At 41.2% G+C, this 21,999-nt stretch overlaps 1 protein-coding gene across 1 annotated transcript; it reads right to left on the bottom strand.

The window, feature by feature from the left end:
* Positions 1-244: 244 nt before the first annotated feature.
* Positions 245-14,306, bottom strand: CLDN1 (claudin 1). The gene is made up of 4 exons (XM_065875746.1): positions 13,841-14,306; positions 4,979-5,143; positions 2,505-2,589; positions 245-774 (listed from the first exon to the last, which is right to left on the bottom strand). Exons 1-4 carry the CDS (start codon positions 14,061-14,063, stop codon positions 612-614), a joined length of 636 nt encoding a protein of 211 aa, XP_065731818.1. The 5' UTR covers positions 14,064-14,306; the 3' UTR covers positions 245-611.
* Between the last annotated feature and the right edge of the window lie 7,693 nt (positions 14,307-21,999).

The following is a 21,999-nucleotide window of genomic DNA, read 5'->3' on the forward strand; positions in this document are numbered from 1 at the left end:
GGTGACAGAGCAAGCGCTCTAAGATCATAGTAAAAAAAAAAAATGATACAAACATATGAAAAGGGCACATGTGAAGAACTGAAATAATTCATACTTGGTAAAGTAGGTCAGGTCTTCTGTGAAAGACATTAAAAGCTGATGAAGGAGGGTAAATGATATTTGACCTATTATATATGTATACATAAAGAAAGAAGAGAAGAATACCAAATAAACTACTTATTTAATCAATATAAATATATTTTTCTTTTTTTAGATATATTTTAAGAATGCTGGTACCAACATAATGAGGCTTTACTACCTAACTTTTTTATAGAAAAACATGTACATGTACATATCTATATATATTTAAGGAATGCCCTCTCCCCACATTTGAGATGATGACTCAGTGGGAAGCAGTAATACAAATAGAAAAGGCTCCCCTCTTATATTGAGGAAAGGAGATAAAATAAGACTATGTCATTTTTAGCAATGGGTATTTAACAAAATATGTTCTTTTGGTAATACCACAGTTCAGACTACAATAGTCAAAATCTAAGACCTTAACTCCAATACAGTATTTCAATGTTCATTTTCTGATTGTTCCAACAGGGTTGTCTCCTTTTGCTTCTGCGTCACACGTAGTCCTTCCCACTGGAAGGTGCAGGTTTTGGATAGGGCCTTGGTGTTGGGTACGATGTTGTTTTCTGGGGACAGGAGCAGCAAAGTAGGGCACCTCCCAGAAGGCAGAGGGAAGCAGCAGCCCAGCCAGTGAAGAGAGCCTGACCAAATTCATACCTAAAAAGAAGAGACAATGTATTTGCTTAGTCAGTGAATCACTGGAAACTTCTCTAATATAATTAAAGAATGAAATCAATATCACACTCATTATATTTTTTCTGCTGAAAAAAAATCCCCCATGATCCCTTTAAGTTCTGCGAAGTACTTTAAGGTTTGTGGACACACACACGAGAATGTTCACATTGCAGCTGTTGACAATTTGCAATAGTAGATCAGGCAATGTGGCATGCAACACCAGGTTAATTATATAAATAGTTCCAAAGACTTTTTCATGTGTAGGAGACTTGTAAAGCATGTTTATATATACCTTGGAAGTCAGGTTTGGACAATGGTTTCCTAGGCTAAAACTTAACAAGTCATGCTATCACCAAGTAGCAACCAAATTCTACAAAGAAACTGCTAGAGGGTGTTGGAGACAGAGTTTTCAATAGTCAATCACTGAAATCTGAAATTTATGGTTTTACGAAAAAGACTTCTAATCAGCTCATAGATCATTCTAGGTTAAGTTGATCCAGGTGGATGTATGAAGCCATACTTCTGGGGAGAAGATCTGTGACTGATGGTGGACAATAAAGAGAGAGAAGGGCTGGATCTAGACTTATAAGGCCTGAGTTTGAATTCTGATGCAAACTCTCAACTGCTAAACTGTGGGCCAGTAACTCCTCTTCTCAACCTCAGCTGCTGCTTCTCTTAAAGCAGGATGATTTCATCTGCCTCACTGGACTGCTTTCAGAATCATGTGGGACAACGTAAATAAGCATACAGTGTCTAGCAATTTATAAAGTGCTTTCATATCCATTACTGGTAAAATTTTAGCCTACTGACCTCCAGCAGATTCTGTCCTTACAGTGTAGATCTTATGGGATGGGTCCCAACACAATCACTGCAGTATGTGTTCTCCTCTATGTGGGTGATTTTATACAAAGAAGCATACCTTATCTCTCCACCACTGGGATTTTTCATCCATTCGTCTTAGCACTCAACAAACAATAATTACATCTTAACATTCTGACTCAGAATATAGTTATCCGGCTTTAAAGATGTGAACACAGTGAGACAAAGAGCCGTGTCTCTGATCAAAGGGTGTCATTACGTGAGAGCCAAGAGTCAGCCCTTTAACTTCCACAACTTGCGATATTAAGAAGGATGACCTTTCTAAAGTTATTTTTATGGTTGTGATGGAACACAGTATTTCAAAGTGCTAACTTTTCTTTTTCATAAATAAATTGTTTTTTCATAAAGAGGATTAAACCATTAGAAACGACATATTATTTGTTAACCTCTACAACAGTACTATTTTTGCAATCAGTCATAAACTGTGTTTAGTTACAAATAATCACAAGTGTTAAAAGTTTCAGAATACACTTCAAAAATAAAATTTCAAATATGTTGGTATCTTTATTAATCTTAAAAACATTTTTTAAATATGAAAAAAAGTCCAGCATACACTTGGAAAGTATACAGCTTAGAACTTTTCTACTTTGAAGTTCATTTTGTTATCAATACAGGCTGTTAAAGCAATGATTATTGCTGTTAAAGCAATCATTGCTGTTAAAGCAATGATCAGACATGAGGCACAGGCCATTCAAATTATTTTCAAGTTTGACAGAAGTTCCATAAAATTCTGGATAGCAAATCTGGGAAGCTACGGCACAAGCTGGACTTTGCAGAACATTAAAAGGGTATTTTCTCAGAGAACAAACTATTTTAGGAGTGAACAGCATTACCTGGCATTGACCGGGGTCATGGGGTCATAGAATTCTTGAACAATTCTATTGCCATACCATGCTGTGGCAACTAAAATAGCCAGACCTACAGAAATTCAAAACAAAAGACTGTTAATCACTGTGGAACACTGAGCATAAATATACGGCTCATTAAATTTATAAGTATTTTACAAGAATTAAATCTCATCAATAGTGCTGACATTTTTAATTTAATCCATTTTAATTCAGACGACTTTAATTTAGGGAGATTAGAGGTTCAGACATGATTTATTCTAAGTATTCTCTTAAGACAGATGAAAATATTTGGTGGGAGTTAGGCATAGTTTATAATGTTCATGTCATTTTATTCACTTAGAGTTGAAGGTCACCGGCACAAACAACATTCTGTTGGAAATGTTCAGCTGGTTCATGTCATTTAAGATCTCTTTCAAATATATTGTTATACATCACTGTGTTAGACTACTTTTGGTAAAACCAAAGTCCTTATTAGTAAAGCTTGTCACTTACAATACAAAAGGGAAGATGAAAACCCTTCTACATTCTTCTTGACCAAAACTCAAAATTCACATTTCTTTTTTTTTTTTTTTTTTTTGCGGTACACGGGCCTCTCACTGTCGTGGCCTCTCCCGTTGCGGAGCACAGGCTCGGGACGCGCAGGCTCAGCGGCCATGGCTCACGGGCCCAGCTGCTCTGCAGCATGTGGGATCTTCCCGGACTGCGGCTCGAATCTGTGTCCCCTGCATCGGCAGGCGGACTCTCAACCACTGTGCCACCAGGGAAGCCCTAAAATTCACATTTCTGAAGAATCAAAATGAAAGTAAATAGCTAGATAGCAAGAACGAGTAGGACCTGTCTCAGAGTGCACTAGATCACCTGAACTCCTACAACCTCACTGGCCAGATGTGCCAGGTCTTGCCATGAGATTCGCTGAAGTGCCACATCAGATCAATATGTGCTGAACGCTCAATTTCTCATGCCTTTCACATTTCAGTAAGGCCAGAGAAACTACTTAGTCAAAATAACCCACTCTACCATTTATAAGTATACAACACCTTGATTTTTCTTATCCAAAGAAATTAAATAACTTCTTTTTATAGCCATTCTAAAAATTCATCGATTTAGACAGATTAAATATTTCTATGCTACCCCCTCTGCTCCCTTCCTCCTACAAAAAAAGTGGTCCAACCTAATTGCTTCTAATACTTGAGAGAAAACACCATTGCTTTGGCTGCTCAAGCAGACCATGCAAGTGCTGTAGAACTTGCAAGCCTCACTCCCTAGGAAGTCCCTGAGACTGGGGAAGTGATGTACCGGAGTTACAAGAAGGCAAGCGGAGGAAGGGTCCTACACAGTAAGTGCATTCACAGCCTTTGATGTAAAATCAAACTGTTGGGAATAAAATGCTATCTAGGATTAATTTGAATAAACTTTAACCAAACCTTTAGCAAAGCCACAGGCACTCTTCCTTCATTATTGATGAAATCCACATACTTTTGTTAAAGTGAAAATGAGAAAAAAGTCTAATTCTAGTGTTTCCTAGTGGTAGATTATATCACTGGAGTTGTTTTCAAAAACAATAGACTACTACATACTACTACTATATATATATACATACATACATATATATACTAGTCCATTTCAAAACAATAGACAACTAGTATATATAATAGTTTATTGTTTTATATAAAAACACAATCTTATTTAATATAAACCTTATTATAAGGCTTTACAAGTGACCTGTCCATGTCTTCTTCTGGCTTTCATTTTCTCAAACGTCACATATCAACACTTGAATAAAGCAATATATACACATTCATTTTCTATGGAAAATGTAATCTCACTCTTTTGTCAAGGTTTTTTTCCAAGGCCTTTCTCTATTGTTTTCTTTCTTAACTCATTTACTCTTATTCCCTACCGTTCCAACATTTCACCTCCACTCCAACTGACCTTTCTCTTCACTGATCTACGGGTACCACCTGTTTATTCTGGAGTCAGATCTGCCCACGTGGAATGATGTCCTCATTTTCCTCCAATAATCCCAGTCTCATTCATTCCTCACACACCTGTATGATTGACACATTCTTTATGTTCTCTCTCACCATTCCCCATCTTTCCCACATAGCATCGGAAGAGACACTACAGAAAATTTCTGAATTACATAGAATTGTTCCTCAGTGTTTGCTAGATAGAAAAATCTCTCTTCACCTGGGGAGAATGGTTTTACCCACCAGTTGGCACCTGAAACCTCAAGGAATAGACCTGTCCACTGTGAATACAGATTTTCATTTGGTTCCTGTTTGAGAATGTGAAACTCAAATGGACTTAAGGTTCCTATGTCTTCAGATTTTAAAGGAAGTGAATTCAATCGATTCAAGTGCAACAAATCCACCATAATCTCAGGAAAGCAAAAACGATACCTTAACCCATGTCAGAGAGAGTTTAATAAGGTCTAAGGGGGACAGGGCCTCTCTTACCTGAAATAAGAAAGATCACGCCCCCAATGACAGCCATCCGCATCTTCTGTGCCTCGTTGTCTTCCAGGCACTTCATACACTTCATGCCGACAGTGGCCACAAAGACGGCTACTAGTCCCAGCAGGATGCCAATCACCATCAAGGCACGGGTTGCTTGCAGAGTGCCTGACAGAAAACATTTTAGAACATGTAAAAATCACGCCTAGACCAACAAGAGAAGAGTGGTAGAAGACCAAGTATATTTCAATGTTGTATGGAAGAGAGAAAATCTAACCAGGAGTCAGGAGACTCTGCTTCTAGGGATGTTTCTGCAGGTAACCAACATAGTTTCTTCTCCAGAAAAACAAATACCTGGCTGAATGATGAATAAGAATTCCTCCAGCTCTAACAGTTTACGTTTTCAACATTAAACTCAAAATCCTCTGAAAAAATAATTAATGATTTGGTTGAATAGGTTTAGCTGAACTAATACATTTTTAATCCTCACTAATGGAGTTTTAAATTCTGAAATAACAATCATATGTGTTATCCTTAACGTTAAAACATTTATAATTAAAATGGTTTACAATATATCTTGGTAATAGTCAATAGCTTTATACTCCACTCATCAAGCTGCAGAAAATCTGGGTGGGTGAACTTGGAAGACAACTAGTGAATTTCTCATAGATTATCATGGCTGGATAAGCAACACTTGTATCTCCAGTGATGCGGGTGGGGTGGGAGATATGAACACCATTTTCTTAGAACAAAACATAATAGCCTTTGAGATGTTATTTTGGAACATAGTAGGTTTATATTCGGAGATATCACCAGTTTTTAAAACTATTTAAACTGCTATATTGTAAAATAGCAGATAATTCAATGTAGTATTTCTCAGGATTCCACTAATTTTCTAATTTCCTGTTATTGTCATTGGCATACTAAGTCACGATCAAATCGATAGGGCCAAGTTTGAGATTATGCCAGTATGTATCTTAAAGAGTAAAAAGGTGATACCATCACTGTGGCGTAAAGACACACAGACTTTCAAAGAAAAAAGAGCTGAAACTACGCTGGTTAGATGAGTTTGATTAATTCTATCTTTATTTCCTCCTTCAAATAAAGATCATTATCTCTTTAACAGTGTTAACAGGTGACAAGTTTTTTTGCATATATAAATATTTACATTGTAACTAAGCATGCTATCTTGGGTGAGCTACTTATTATTCTTTGGGACCATCTTTTTATTATGTAAAGTGTGAATGACAGTTATCTCTAAGGAGAAGTTGGAACAATTGACTTCTTGATGGTCTTCAAAAGCGGCTGACATAGGGCTTCCCTGGTGGCGCAGTGGTTGAGAGTCCGCCTGCCGATGCAGGGGACACGGGTTCGTGCCCCGGTCCGGGAAGATCCCACATGCCGCGGAGCGGCTGGGCCTGTGAGCCATGGCCGCTGAGCCTGCGCGTCCGGAGCCTGTGCTCCGCAACAGGAGAGGCCACAACAGTGAGAGAGAGGCCCGTGTACCGCAAAAAAAAAAAAAAAAAAAAAAAGTGGCTGACATCATGGAAAGGTTTTATATCTCACTCTCTATTTAGACCTAGGCTCAGGGTCAGTATTTTCAGGGTGGAGAACCTAGGCTACAAATCATAAAGATTTCTAAAACATCAATTTTAAATTGTTAATTTTTCCATCCTTGCCATAACCAGGCAATCTATGATAAAATCATAGTAACCACTTTCTGAAAGTATCAAAGGCATTTTTTAAACTGCATTTGAGAGATATTTTGGAAGTCAAGATAAATTTTTACTTGATTCAATTAAAATCAAATCATAGGCACTTCCATGCTCCCCTCATAGATCTACTCCCCCATAAACGTGTGTGCGCAAGTGTGCACCCTAGCCACACACTTACTGTAAGTGTGGTACCAGGGTGGTACAAGAACTCCTGAATCAAAACACAGGTTTCACGGACCATGGGTTTGTGACACTTCTTCCTTGGAATCACAAACCATACTGTGGCATGAAGAGGAAAATACTAAGGACTCCACAGTTATGGTGTGTCCTTCCTTTTGGTTTACCAACAGTTTTTGCAAAGACAGTCATTACTTAGAAGGAAAATAAAAAATAACTAAGCTCTTATACATAACACAGATTTCAGATTTGGTCCTAAGTTCCACTTAGAAGGAAAGCATTTCAAGCAAAGGAACACTGGAAGAGGAGATACTGAAAGTCACAATGATCCACGTGGAGGACAGGGGGACCACCTGTCCGTTTGCCTAGGACGCTCTCAGTTTTAAAGCTACAAGTCCTGGCTCCTGAGAAGGTCTTCAACCCTGGACAAACTGGCAAAGCTAGTCACTGCTGGATGGTAGGATGTAAAAGTAAAATGAGGTGGGTTAGCAAGGTAGGCAGAAGGCATTTATCATGTAAGACTTTGCAAGCTAGGGGAAGGGGTTTGGAGTTTATTCTAAGTGTGATCAGAAGTCACTGGAGGGTCTTAAAGAAGAGGTGACAAGATTTTTACTCTCTGTCTTCATATGATAGCCCTTCAAGTATGTATAGCCCCTTACATCTCTCACCACCTTTTGCTTTGTTTGTCCATTAAGCTCAGTTTTCCAACCCTTTATTCACCACTGTGGTTGCTTTCTCTGATCTCGAAGTTTTCTACTTTGTTCCAGTTATAGGGCCCCAAACCAGACCCAGCTTCTATAATCATTCTGATCTGTGCTTCATGTGAAAACAGCAGGCCACCAGCCCAGCAGGTCTAAGCACTTGGATCACAAGGTTTACTCTTCACGAGGAGTCTGCTGGACCTCAGTCTCCTGAGTCAGGCTTGTATAAAACCACCCAGGCAGGGAGCGTACATGGATCAACCACTCCAAGGCTCCACCTGCACTTGTCTGGAATTATCTCATTTTCACTGTCTTCACCTCTAAGTTTGTTTCCCTTTCAGTTCTCAAAGAAAGCACATTTAATTCATGCCCCATTTTACTCGTTCCACTACTTTTACAAAATTTCTAAGGGGGAAGGGACAGATATTTTGTTCCATGTGCTACAAACCCTAGTATGTTTTATTTCTTTATAGAACAATGTATCATTTTCATAACGCACAAAAAATTATGGAGAAAATGGGGGAAAAAACCCGGGGGGAAAAACCTATACTCAGGAATCATGTAAACCATATAGAGCAAGGAGATCATGTTTTGTTTTGAAAAATCTGACAAAGCAATAGTGTTATTTTGTGAAGGAATTTTTTTTTTTTTTTTACGTCCTGGTATCCACTGACTTAGGAAATGTCACAAAATCTCATCTTGCATCACTGGAGACGTCTGGATGAATTCTTAACTATAGTGATATGGGGGAGGGAAATGTAAAATACAAAAAAAAGGCTGAGAATCATAATAGCATGAAAACTCACTAGTTGGGCATATGTAATGGTGAATTACAGATCAAAGTAAGCAAGTGTTGTATTACAAGTTATGAGGGTTTTATGTGCAGATAGAATCTAAACTGTACAGTTTTAAGCTGGAACCATATGAATCCTTCAAATTAACGTCTTACGGAAGCCTTTTAAGTCAGAGATCTAAAATATGTAATTGTGAGCTCCTTGATGACTTGGCCAAATATTTGTTCATACTTCCATCCAAAGCACTAAGAACAGTACCTGGCAAGCTTCATGGATTACTCAATCTGTGTTCAGTGAATTTAAATTTGAACATGTCTTTATCCTTTAAAAATTCTACTATGATAGGTAAAAATACTCTTTTGTGTTAAGCTTCATCTTTGAAATAATACTGAGAAACGCCTTCCTAGAAAGCCTCAGAATACTAAAATCTTGCTACATAAAGCCAGATCTAGTTTAGATCATTAAAAGCTAGAAACTCATCTAGGGCGAAAAAATTCATACTTTTTGTTTAACCCAATATAATTTTAAAAAATTTTCTAAATTATGCATCTAATTAGCTTCCAAGATGAAGTTTTCTTCTGGTGGAACAATGATCAGTAGGGCAGAGAAGTTGAGAAATATTTGAAAGCTGCAAAATATTTTAGACTAGAGAGATACAGTCTTGAACTATTATCTCTGAGTTGACCTGATCGGCTCAGATCTAGAAGCAAATATGTTCCTTTCTGGCCCACTAAATTTGCAGATACCTCTACAATACTATTATCAGCGACTAAAGAAGTTGTCTTTGGAGCAAACATTCAACAAGTTACACTATTTATCCTCATCATTATCAGCAGTACACGGAGAAGGCAGTCTTTTAATTATATTATACTTAGCTAGACTGATAATCTTGAGATTAAAGACTCCTTAAGGAGTTCTTACCACTTGCAACCTGAAAGTATAATCTGAAAACATACTTACAAAGATCTCTACTTATGAGATAAGAAATGAGTTAGAAGTTACTGATCTACTACAGTGAAGTTAATCAACATAAGCGTAGAAAGACAAGCATAGACAAGTCAGTGGAATGTTTTCTTCTAAAGCTTTTCTAAAGTTTTACTATACAAGCAGCAGAATCTTCTTTATGTGACGTTGTTCATGCTGTTTACTAGCCATATTACTATATTATTACCCTATGATTATATATCATAAACAAAGTAGATTTTGATTATGTCTCTATCCTCACACAGTCTCTCTTTGCATCAGTAGTCCCTTAATAAGTATTAGGCAAATAAATAAACTGACCACTGGCTGACTAGAACAAAAATCCTCTTCTCTCCTCTGCGATTAAAGGAACTCATCACAGAGTGTCACAGAACTATACTCCCGTGACTTCTTCCCTTATTAAATTGCTCACTTTTGCTCAAGTTCAAAGTTTCTCAAGAGTCCTCATTGTTAGCATTTCCATTTGATTGACCATGAACTGGTGGCCGTTGGGTGTGACCTTAGACTCCAGCACAGTCAATAACGGTGGTCTGGGAAGAGACAGGGCTCACCACTTTTTCAGGATGTGCCAAGCAGTTCTGCCACCTCGTTTGTTTCTTAGAGAAATTGCCTCACGATTAAATGTATGCTTCCATGTGACCTCTGTGCCTCTTACTCATCACTCCAATCAAGGAAACCTAAACCATGCCCCTTGGCCGTTTCTGCTCCATCACTGCAGTTATTAACAAAGAATGTTGGCACTGGAAGGAATCAACATTTGCATCTTACCAATCTTCTTAGCTGCATTTCTAGGAACACAGATAGGGCCTGGCTCATGCTTGTCGAATGGATGAATGAGTCATGGATTCAGCTCCCCACTCCTCCTACTCTGCCCTATTTCATAAGCGGGGAAACTACAGCCCAGAGGAATTGAGTGGATCACCACTATAAACATGGCTAGTTAGTGCAAGACCAGGGTAAGAATTGAGTACTCAAGCCTGGCTTTGGGTTTTGACTTTCATCATTCCAAAAGTCAGAACTAATTCTTGAAACGGATCTGAACACAAATGGCCCCTTAAACACCCTTGGTTCAGCAGGCATAATGCAGTCTAGGGAAGTGTAAGCGGGTGCCCTCCTCTCTGCCTGTGCTTCAAAGACTGTCCAAGTCAGTGATTTTGTTCTTTGATTGAGCCTAACATCATGGTCAGAGTGCTGGGAAACTTCACCCACAGCCAGTACTTATTAAAGCACACCAACACACATGTGGATTCATGCAAAGCAAGTTGAACAGCCTAGAGGAACTTATAAACAAATTACAGAATCCCAAGGCTAGATGAGACTTAGAGAAAGTCTAGCCTAACCTCCCATTTGTCTGGGACTTGGATTTTTCCCTACAACATTCCTTCAAAACGCTTACTTATTCCTCTGCTTTCCCACCTCCCACCATGCAACCTCCTGGGGCAACTCAGTCTTTGGACAGCTCTAGCTATTAAAGTCAAGCCAGAAGAAGCAATTAACTAAGCACATGAAATAGGCACTAGCTTGCCAAAAGTTTGAGAATTGGATCAAAACAAGGCAAGATGTACAGTTTAATCAAGAAAAGTCGACTGCAACTCTATCCGACACTCTTTTTTGTATATTCCAACTATCAGTCATCAATGTCAATAAACATCCATACTTGGATGGAAGTGAAACTGTCTCAACCATAGTAAAACCACAATCCACGGTATAAGATTTGTTTCCCCAGGAAGTTCCCCAGTTACATTTTCATAAACTGCTTTCCAAGAACCACCTGAAGAAGCCTGGCTGTATCTCCTTTCGTATATTGGCTTATGCAGACTGTATCCCTATAGACACTGTCATGTTCTTTTTACAGCTGAAACTAATTAGAGAAAGGGAATAAGGGATTTTAATATATCCAGCGCTACAACCTTGATAAATCCCGGAATCTCGGCCCTAAGTTGCCAGATGGGCTCCACTGACAAAAAGAACAAGGTACAATTTCAAGAAATTTCTAGCTAAGCTTTTTACCTAAAAGCACTTTGTGGCACACGACTTGTTACAAGGAACACTGCTTATATGTACAGATAATCCTGTTCACCTCTAGATGTCACAGAACTATACCAAAACCAGCCAATGAATCACCTCCCCACCTCTCTACATCAGGTGGGTGTGAGCACATATGTACAGGTAGAGAAATGGAGACAGGTAGGTTCTCTGGCCTCCATCCAAAGACGTCTAGTTAGTTACTGGCAGGTTGGAGAGGGTACAAATGAGTCAAGTTTCCTTCTGGGAATCAGTTTTGAGAGAAAGGCCTCAGCCCCACCTTCAATAAACTCTGGCTTTAACGAAAATGAAAAGAAATCTGATCTGGAGTTAAAAAAAATTCATCAGGAAGAAATCTCCAAAATGTGTATGGGGTAGAGGGAAGGTATTGTTTAGATCTTCTACCACAGCTTTAAAAACTGTAACAGCTATATTAATTAGGAATAAATGAAAATAAAACATTTTAACACATTATCATGAGTAGGGATGACCTGTTTGAGTATTGACAACATGGATCAATCTGATTTCATTTGGTCGTTTAAGGCAGTTAACAGGAAACCTATTTAAACATGTAGAAAATGAACTATTTTGATCAGAGGAATCAGAGACCTCTCTGGAATTGCCCTTAGAATGGTCTCCACCTGCCAATTCCTCAATATGATATGTCTGATACAATTCCTTACATGTATTTATCCATCCATGGGTAGATTCAATGATTATATAAAGGTGTGTACCTAATATACTCCTTATGTTTGGCATAAAAGAATCCTAATACGGTAAGTTTGAAAAGCTGAAATGACAACACTAAAAAAACTACTGTATGTACACTGACTCACCAAATTCCAGAGGTACTCAAGCGGTTTAAACAGATTTGGCACAGATTTAACAACTCTAAAGTATATAGCTTTTGACTAAACCACACGCAGGAGGTGGACAAAACAACTGAAGTAAAGTTGAGCGATGACAACACTGCTTACCATCAGCACACAAAGGGGACTTGTGGGCAGGCTTGCCTGTCTAGGCAAAGACTAAGGAAGCTTTTCTTCAATTTAGTCCAAGTGCATGACAGACACAAGGTTCAGGACAACTAATGTAATATCTCAAGGAAGATACTCTAGCCGTGAATTGTTATCACCTAAGTAAGTGGGAATTTAATGAGTTTCTGACAAGACACTCAAAAGCTTTTATTTTTAAAAAAAATGAAAGGAAAAAATTCCTGTCGTCTTTCCACCATCTTTAGGACTATTTCTCTCTACATAATCCTTTCCAACCCGACAGAATAAGAAGCCAATATCCATTACACAGAAACTCCTTTGTGGAAGGCAGAAACTCAAGAGAAGACCCGCCCTCACTCTCCTGAACGCTGAGCTCATCAGCTGTGTCTCCTTTGTGGCATTTGTCTTCAGTGGCTCCATTCTTCCCTTCATATTATGAAGGGAGGTTATTTAGAACTTCTCTTTGTTGTCATCCTTTTTCCACCTGCTACCCACCTTCACTTTCCAAAATAACATTATACAATCTGCCTCTTCTGAACACTCTTGGCCTGAAAGCTAAACCCTCTGGAGAATCTTAAGAGGCTTCTTCAAGGGACTTCCCTGGTCATCCAGTGGGTAAGACTCTGAGGTCCCAACGCAGGGGGCCAGGGTTCAATCCCTGGTCAGGGAACTAGATCCCACATGCATGCTGCAACTAAAAGTCCTCATGCCACAACTAGGAGCCGGCATGTCGCAACGAAGACACCTCGTGCAGAGACTAAGACCTGGAGCAAGCAAAAAAAAAAAAAAAAAAAAAAAATTAAAATTGCTCCTTTATTTGAAAAAAAAAAAAAGAGTCACACCAGGGGATGCATAGGGGCTTCCTCACACTTACTGGATCTTAAAAGTCAAAAGAATCAAAAGATTCAAACTCAAGTGAGTAGAAGACATTAGGTTGGGACATTCCATGTAGGAATGTGATTTCTCCTATGAAAACCCACAGTAAAGACAGATTGGGAAAAAAAAATCCTATGTAATAACTTTGGGATTATCTATTTAATTTTATAAACTGGAGAAGCTACCAGGCTCCAAAGTTTTCAAGGCATATCATTTTCTTGACCCAACTCTACAGTTCTTCAATTTTCACAGAATCTGAGAATGTCCAGGAGAGGCCTAAGAGCTCGTTAGTTTGGCCTTCACTCGCTCCATCACCACCCCAGTCGTAGGCATGTAAGATGAAACCACACCTACAGAAAAGTGTCACCCAGGGTGTCAGAGGAAAAACAAGAGCTTAGGTCTGGGCCTCCCCTTCCTCAAGCCACAGGTCTCTCTCACTTCCTCATGGCAGAACACGTGATCAGAAGACTTGATCCACTGAAGGTTGATAGACATGTAATCACACAACAGGGTCCGTTTGGTAGCTACTCCTCCAAAACGGAGCCACTGGGGGGTTGGGTCCCTGCGTCACAGCTGCGGGAGTAGGGAGTGCACTCACTGTTCAGATTCAGCAAGGAGTCGAAGATTTTGCACTGGATCTGCCCGGTGCTCTGCGACACGCAGGACATCCACAGCCCCTCGTAGATGGCCTGGGCCGTCACGATGTTGTCGCCAGCGTAGGAGTAAATCCTCCACTGGGGCAGCGCCGTGCTGACGATGGAGCCAATCCAGCCCAGGAAAGCCAGGATGAAGCCCAGCAGCTGCAGCCCCGCGTTGGCCATGGCTCGCTCGGGCTCCCGCACCGGCTCGGGGGCGGCCGGTGCACAAGCGGGAGTTTGCAGGTGCGCCCCGGGACTCCCGGGGGTGGCGGAGCTGCGCGGAGGAAGTTACTGCGGGGAGCCCTGCTCCCTGCGTCGCCGCTGGAGAAGCTCTAGGTCCGGGTCCGGGTCCGGGTCCGGGTTGGCGCTGGAGTTGGTAGGCGAGAAACCGCAGCTACTTCGGGGCCGGGACTGAGACGCCGAGCCGCTGGGCGCCGCGATTTAAAGCAGCCCCGCCCCGGCCGGCCCGGCCGCCGCGCAGCGCCCCCTGGCGGTTTCGGGGCGGCTTACCGGGAAGCGAGAGGGAGCGTGGGAGCTCGCGATCGCCCACGCGGCCTTGGCCGGAAGGTCCCGCCCCCTAAGGGGGGGTACAGGCCGAGGAAGAGCAGGCGCGCAGAGTGTTCCCCAGCTCGCTTCCTCTCTTTTCTCCCCTAGCTCTTTTCCTCTGTTGGCCTTCCCAGGCTTTCCATTCATTCAATCTACGTTTATCCAAAAATGACTCCGTATATCTAAACAGTAAAAATGCATAAAGATGAAAAATAGAGACCTTAAGGGGCGCACAGTTTCATTTTCAACTTTTTTCCACTATCGGATTAAAAGACATTTCCTATCTCTCTCCACCCCTCTTCCCTCCCTCACACACACTTACCTCCCTTCGGTTCAGCCTCCTTCTCCTCCTTTCCTCCCTCTGCCCCCTTCTTCCCTTCAAGATCTCTCCTAGAATCATATTTTTGCAAGGGTAGTAAGCAATCTTTATACTTTATTGATTGGGAAACTGAGATCCAGAGAAGAAACGTGATTTCCATAAGATCACACAGCAAGTTAGTAGCATATGCAGTACTTGGTTCTCAGCCCACTCTGCTTTCTAACTACTTCTCAGCTCGACCAAAATATATGTCCTTTGATCTATTACCATCCTTATGAAAATGCAGCCTACCCTGTCCCACCCCTACACGTGTACACACACACACACACACCACACCCCAGCCTCTTCCCCACAGCACTTTGTCTTAGAGCAGTGATTCGTTCTCAGAGGGACCCGACCAATGGGCCTCTACTCCTCCAAAGTGTGTTTCATTAATGAATTATCAGATGCTATTCCTCAAAGGTGACAGCATCCCAAAAGTCCCCACCCCCAGCAGAAAGAGGCCTGGACTGGGATTAGGAAGTCCAGGTTCAGACGCCGTTTTTGCAGTGACTGGCTATGGCCAACACCTCAGGTTTTAGTCTAGTTCAGCCTTTGGTTTCCCTGTATGGGTCTCTAAAGCTTCCTTCTTAGTAGTTACTCAGAAGTGTACCTCAGGTGTTGTGGTCTGGAATAATTAAAATGTCTTCCCGGCTGCTTTGTGTATGTGGTGCCAGTGTGATGGAACGAGAAGCTTCTATGATTTTAGTAAGAACAGAAACGCCTGGGAGGCAGAGATAAACATGCTAAGGAGAAAACAAGATATGTTCCGATATTTACTATGGCAGCTGCCAGTTTGTAACAAGGAGGGAACAATTTAAAAAAAAATGTTGGGCTTCCCTGGTGGTGCAGTGGTTGAGAGTCTGCCTGCGGATGCAGGGGACACGGGTTCGTGCCCCGGTCTGGGAAGATCCCACATGCCGCGGAGCGGCTGGGCCCGTGAGCTGTGGCCGCTGAGCCTGCGCATCCGGAGCCTGTGCTCCGCAACGGGAGAGGCCACAACAGTGAGAGACCCGCGTACCGCAAAAAAAAAAAAAAAAAAAAGTTAATAGTGTGAATGACAGGAGTGAAAACAACTCTACCCCTTGGGAGATTTTGGTAATGGGGGAGGCTATACACATGTGGCGCAAGAAGGAACATGGGAATCTCTGCACCTTTTGCTCAATTCTGCTGTGAACCTAAAACTGCTCTTAAAAAAAGTCTATAAAAAAGCGAAAAAGTAAACACCCAAAACACCCAAAATCCTACCACCCTCACTTCCACCTGGCTATATCCAGATATCTTTTTTTTTTTTTTTGCGGTACGTGGGCCTCTCACCGTTGTGGCCTCTCTGGTTGAGGAGCATAGGCTCCGGATGCGCAGGCTCAGCGGCCATGGCTTACGGGCCCAGCTGCTCCGCAGCATGTGGGATCCTCCCGGACCGGGGCACGAACCCGTGTCCCCTGCATCGGCAAGCAGACTCTCAACCACTGTGCCACCAGGGAAGCCCCGAGATATCTTTCGAAGGTTTAAATCCAAAGGATAAGTCTGCACAGAGATTTGGGGACTAGCAATGAATAAGGTAATACATGAGCTGGATGAAGAGATTTAATTTGGAGTAAGCAAGATTAAAACAAGTGGGTGATGTCCCTTATCTGAAAGCCACCTCAGACCCCAGGAAGGCTCTCAGGCAGCTCTGTAGCGCAGGACCACATCCAGGTTGAGTCTTCAGAGTCTGAGCCCACAGTTAGCAGTTCCTTCTATGTCCAGACGAATGTTCTGTGGGATCCTGTGGTTGTAGATGAAGAGGTATCAATCACTTCTGATTTATTTGTTCCCCAGGACTATTAAGCTCAGAGGAGATTCTCATAATTTGCTATAGGACTAGACCACTACCATGTTAATCAAATAGTCCTGTCTTTTTTGTTCCAGTCAGTTCAGAATTAAAACTATTAAAAAATTTTTTTCTTTGTTGTTCAGATTAGATTAATAAAGACAAGATTTGAGTTCAATGAACATACTTGTGCACAGGTCTTTTAATCTACCTTGGGACCTGTTTTTATCAACCTACAGTTGTCAGGGAATTAGAAGGATGAACTCTGTGGTCAGTATGACCCCGTGTTTTTTTTTTTTATTATTCCAGGTCTGTGTGAGGCTGATTACTTCATTGCCCACAGCGCACTTGTGAGGCTGCGGTGGGTGCTGTTTACTCCACTGTGACCCATGCCTGTCTCTGGCATCCCTAATCCTGTCTAGTTTTCCTTCCTTCCCTCATAGCAGATAGGTGAGATAATGGCTCAGCATAAATCCATCAACTCAAGAGGAAAAACAACTTACAGACATTGTTTTTTAATACGTGAGGCGTAAACAATAGAGAGGGCACTGTGACCAAGAAGTTTCTAGAAAGACCATTGATAGTGTGGCGAATATCCTGGCCCACTGAGTAGGAAAATCTGCTGTGTACCCTCAGACAAATTACTTCCTTTCTTTTTCTCAGTTTCCCTATCAATAAAAGTTAGGAATTGACTTCTAAAAGGTCACCCAAGTCTAAAGCTTTGTGACTCTAAGTAATAATAGCTGATACCAGTGGGCAACATACTGTCATCACCAAATGTTTAGCTCAGAGGTTTAAATGCGCCATGTGAAGGTGACAGAGACACAGGGATGTCAGATCACTTTCCCAGGATTGGATCTGGTAAATGGCAGTGCTGGGATTCCAAACTACACACTTTGACCCTGAAGCACATGCCTTTAAGCACTGTCCTACAGGAGTTCCCTTGTCAACCAAATCAACTAAGGATCATTGGCTTTTAGGGATTAGGTATCCTTATCATGTATTTCTCCACCAGTGAGATATTCCACACTATGACTGCCCTCCTGCCTTTTCCCATCCTTTCTCAAACTCTGCTGCTGCCCACTAAGATCATACACCCGGGGGATCCAGAAGCATGTGGAGGGTGAGGTGTTGCTGCCGAGGAGGGAAATATGGGTGAAAACAGCAAGTAGCCTGCTGGTTTACTCCGTAAGTGACTGATGCTTGGGCTCAGCCATGATCCTGAGAACGAGGAATAAGCATAAGACATACAAAGAGAGATGAAAGTAAAGGTGAGACGAAGAATGATAGAAGAGGGTAGAGACAAAGAAACAATCCCAAGAGGAAGCATGGCAGATTCTCAGAAATGGGGAACGATGAGCGTACGAAAGCCACTGGGAGGTAAATGTTTCACTTAGTGACAATGCGTGTTACTGTTGACTTTTCAGGCTTTCTCAGGTCATAAAAGCAGAATGGATGAACACATTTCTAAGTAAACAATTGGCTGTATAATTATTTAGGGCTTGAAGGAGGAATCAGAGTACAAATGTGAAAGTTTAACATGAATACTAGTATTAGAACATGAAGGTCACCAATACTAAAAACGATTGGTGCTTGCCTGTCATAACTACTATTTAAAACAGTCCTTTGAGTCCCCTTGGAGTTTTTGAGAAAGTAACGAGGCGTAAGTGGTTTAAAGCACAAACTTTTGAATCCTGGTTCTATCACTTACTGGTAGAGTAACTTTGCAAAATTTATGCAACATACTTGAGCCTTAGACTTTTCCTCTTTCAAGCGAGTAAGTGAAGCTCTACTCCATCATGTTGTGACGGTTAAGCAAGTTGATATGTGTGCATTACTTAAAACAGTAGTTAGTACATAGTAAGCACATGAAATGGTGGTTATTATATCAAGCAGAACAGATATATTTAATTTACTAACCCTGCCATTTACAAATGATCCTCACATTTGTTCAGAAAGACTCTTTTTCTTGCCTCGATTATGTTAGAATCCCACTTAATGTCACAGTTAAATCATGGTGACAGGATAGGAACTGTTTCTAGCAGGCAGATATTTTATATTCAGAAATCGAAAAGGCAGTGATGTGAGGGATGGAGGGGCTTTAGATGAGATTTCTTGGCCCTTTCTCCTGGTCCTCGACAATTTTCCCCTCCAAGTCCTGTGTAGTGTCCTTTCTGAGAAGGGAGGAGCCAAGAGCAGAGGGAGGTTGGAGATACGGTACCGAATGACTGCAGATCAGCGCGCCTCTTCAGAAGGTTAGGTGGGAAAATCCTTAGTTTACGATTTGTATTAAGTCTCTGCCTAGTTATCATGTGGACATATAGTTCCCCCTTAGTCCCTCCCATCAGCTCCCAGCCTAGCAGATCTATCTCTTCAGAAAAGAGAGAGAAAAAAAGATGGAATTTTTCCATAAAATCTACTCTTTGAATCATAAAAATTTACTTTGAAGTAAGCTGGTGAAGGACTGTTCACTTACTTTATCCCTTTGCTTGTGTTCTGTTTAGGGGAAGGTTTCCTTTTAAATATCAGAGATGTTAGAGACACCCCACTAATTTGACCATCAAGAATCAAGGTCAGGGCTTCCCTGGTGGCGCAGTGGTTGAGAGTCCTCCTGCCGATGCAGGGGACACGGGTTGGTGCCCCGGTCCAGGAGGATCCCACGTGCCGTGGAGCGGCTGGGCCCGTGAGCCATGGCCGCTGAGCCTGCGCGTCCGGAGCCTGTGCTCTACAACGGGAGAGACCACAACAGTGAGAGGCCTGCGTACCGCAAAAAAAAAAAAAAAAAAAAGAATCAAGGTCAAATTATGTTATTTTACTTTTAACCTCCTTAATGTAACCTTGCCTTAATTAGGCAAGGTTCTCCGGAGAAACAGAACCAATAGGAGATATAGATAGATAGATTCCTTTATTAAACATGATGTTAGACAAGTTATATACATATAATATATAATAATATGTTACATATTATATGTATATACATAGAGGAGAGATTTATTTTAAATAATTCTTTATTTATTCTTTATTTATTCTAACCTTTATTTTAAAGAGTTGGCTCATGAAATTGTGAGAGCTGCCAAGTCTGAAATTTGTAGGGTAGGCCAGCAGGCTGGAGACTCAGTAAGAGTTGATGTTGCAAGCTTGAGTTTAAAATCTTGCAGGCTTGAGAATTCTTTTTTTTTTTTTCAGAAACTTCAGTTTTTGTTCTTAAGGCTTTCAACTGATTAGACGAGGCCCACCCACATTATGGAGAGTAATCTGCTTGACTCAAAGTCTAGCGATTTAAATGTTAATCAATCTAAAAAAGTACCTTAACAGCAACATCTAGACTGGTGTTTGACCAAACAGCTGGCCACTATAGCCTAGCCATGTGGAGACATAAAATTAATACACTAATGCTTACTGATCATTTAGATCCTAAGACCTTTATCTGTATGAATTCACTTAGTACTCAAAACAGCCAGTGAGCTAGGTATTGATCACAGCAGATGAGGAAACTGAGGCCCAGATAATCAAAGTAGTTTGACCCAAGTTACACAGCTGGTAAAGGGCAGACTTGGCATCCAAACTCAGTGGATCTGGCTTCTGAGGCAGAGAGCTTATGCGGTGGCCCGTGCTAACCTGAAGCACATGCTTATCTTCACCCTCTTCGTGAGTCTCCAAACCACCCGTACAGGGACATCCACAGACTGAGCCCTCAGCAAGGCCCCAGACCAGAGTTGTATCAGAGTGAAGAGTAGGTGCTCAGGAAGTGTTGGGTAATTAAGCGAATGTGTGAACAGATGAGTGGAGATGACGCTTGTCTGCCTTTATGTGATTTAAAATATTTACGCTTAGCCGCCCAGCTGCCACATATTGACTGCTTAGTAAGTCTTATGTCTTATAACGGTTGGTGTGGGAGAAAGACGATGTGGACCTGAACCAGCACTTAACAGTGAGAATGGAGAGTGGGGAGAAGTGAGAAATTTTGCAATGGGAGAAGCTGCCTTATTGGGCCATCAGATGAAGTATAAGTACATAATTAAAATCCCATAACCCACTGAAAAATAACCACAACTAGCTGAAATTAGTTTTCCGAAGATGTGTGTGTATGTGCTTTTACGTTCTAATTAGAAAGTAAACTCTCAAAAAAGTCTGCCGCTGTTTCAGCCGCCCCCTGCATCCCAATTTTTATCCCGCCTGTGAAAGCCTTAGAAAAGACTACTTATTCTATGAAAGTTGCACAGGGTAGAGGTTAAAGCAGGTTGAACCAAACTCAGTGAGTAAACAGGAGAAATACAAAGAGGACAAAGAACACGACATTGCAAAAGCCCCACAGTTGGGAGTGAATTTGAACTGATTTTCTGTTACTCTGCCCTGTAATATCAGACACATGTGGGATCAATGCCACTGGATGCATGCAGTTTGCTGGTTGGATACCCTTGACCTTATTGCCGGCAGAGGCCAAACCTGTTGGAATTTGACTGAAAAAAGTTGTTATCTTCCCCCCAGTAACTGTCTTCCTCTACCTCCTTGATATTAATGGTGGCTGCCATCACATTCCCACAGACTTCATTAAATATTTACCAAGTACATAATCTGCTAAACAGGGTTCCAGTACTTTAGCAGGCAAAGACTTGTTTCTGACTTGTACATTATCTTGGCAGAATAGGGGAGAAACATTTAATTATAAATCAGACACTAACTGTGCTGTCCAATTTATTAGCCCCTATTCACATGTGGCTATTTAAATTTTAATTGAATTAAAAAATTCAGTTTCTCTGGCCTACTTGCCACATTCAAGAGCTCAGTGTAGTGAAGGGCTATACACTGGACAATACAGATGTGGGGTATTCCATTATCTCAAATTCTTCTACTGTTTAGCACTGTACTAGAGTGTTCTGGTCACGCTTCTACAATTGCTTTGACCAAATGCACAGGTTGTACATCTAAAAATGTTCTTTTTGTATTCCTTTAAAAATGAGTATATTCATTTCCTGTGGATACCGTAACAAATTACCACTAACATAGTGGCTTAAAATTATACATTTATTATCCTACAGTTCTGTAGTTCAGAAGACTGCAGTGGGTCTCACTGGGCTAAAATTAAGATGTCTGCAGAGCTTCCTTACCTTTCTGTAGGCTCTGTTCCTTTTTTTTGTGGATTCGGGATGCCACCTGCATTCCATGACTTCTGGCTCTCTTCCTCCATCTTCAGAGTTGGCAACTTTGGCCTAAGTCCTTTTCTCACTGCCAACTCTCTTCTCTCTTTTTTGCCTCTCTCTTGCACTTATAAAGACCTTTATGATAACATTGGTGGCATGGGGATAATCCAAAACAATCTCCACAACTCAAGGTCAGTTGATTAGCAAACTTAATTCCATCTACAGCCTTAATTCTTCTCCCATTGCCATGAAATATGACAT

The sequence above is a fragment of the Phocoena phocoena genome, chromosome 4 (genome assembly GCF_963924675.1).
Source record: "Phocoena phocoena chromosome 4, mPhoPho1.1, whole genome shotgun sequence".
NCBI classification, from domain to species: Eukaryota; Metazoa; Chordata; class Mammalia; order Artiodactyla; family Phocoenidae; genus Phocoena; species Phocoena phocoena.

What these genes read in the sequence shown, in the direction of transcription:
- CLDN1 (XM_065875746.1), bottom strand. Translation starts at nt 14,063, where the DNA reads ATGGCCAACGCGGGGCTGCAGCTGCTGGGCTTCATCCTGGCTTTCCTG. An exon ending in CGTGATCTTTCTTATTTCAG is followed by an intron (nt 2,590 to 4,978) that starts GTAAGAGAGGCC and finishes GAATTTCTGTAG; the next exon opens with GTCTGGCTATTTTAGTTGCC. An exon ending in ATGACCCCGGTCAATGCCAG is followed by an intron (nt 775 to 2,504) that starts GTAATGCTGTTC and finishes TCTTCTTTTTAG; the next exon opens with GTATGAATTTGGTCAGGCTC.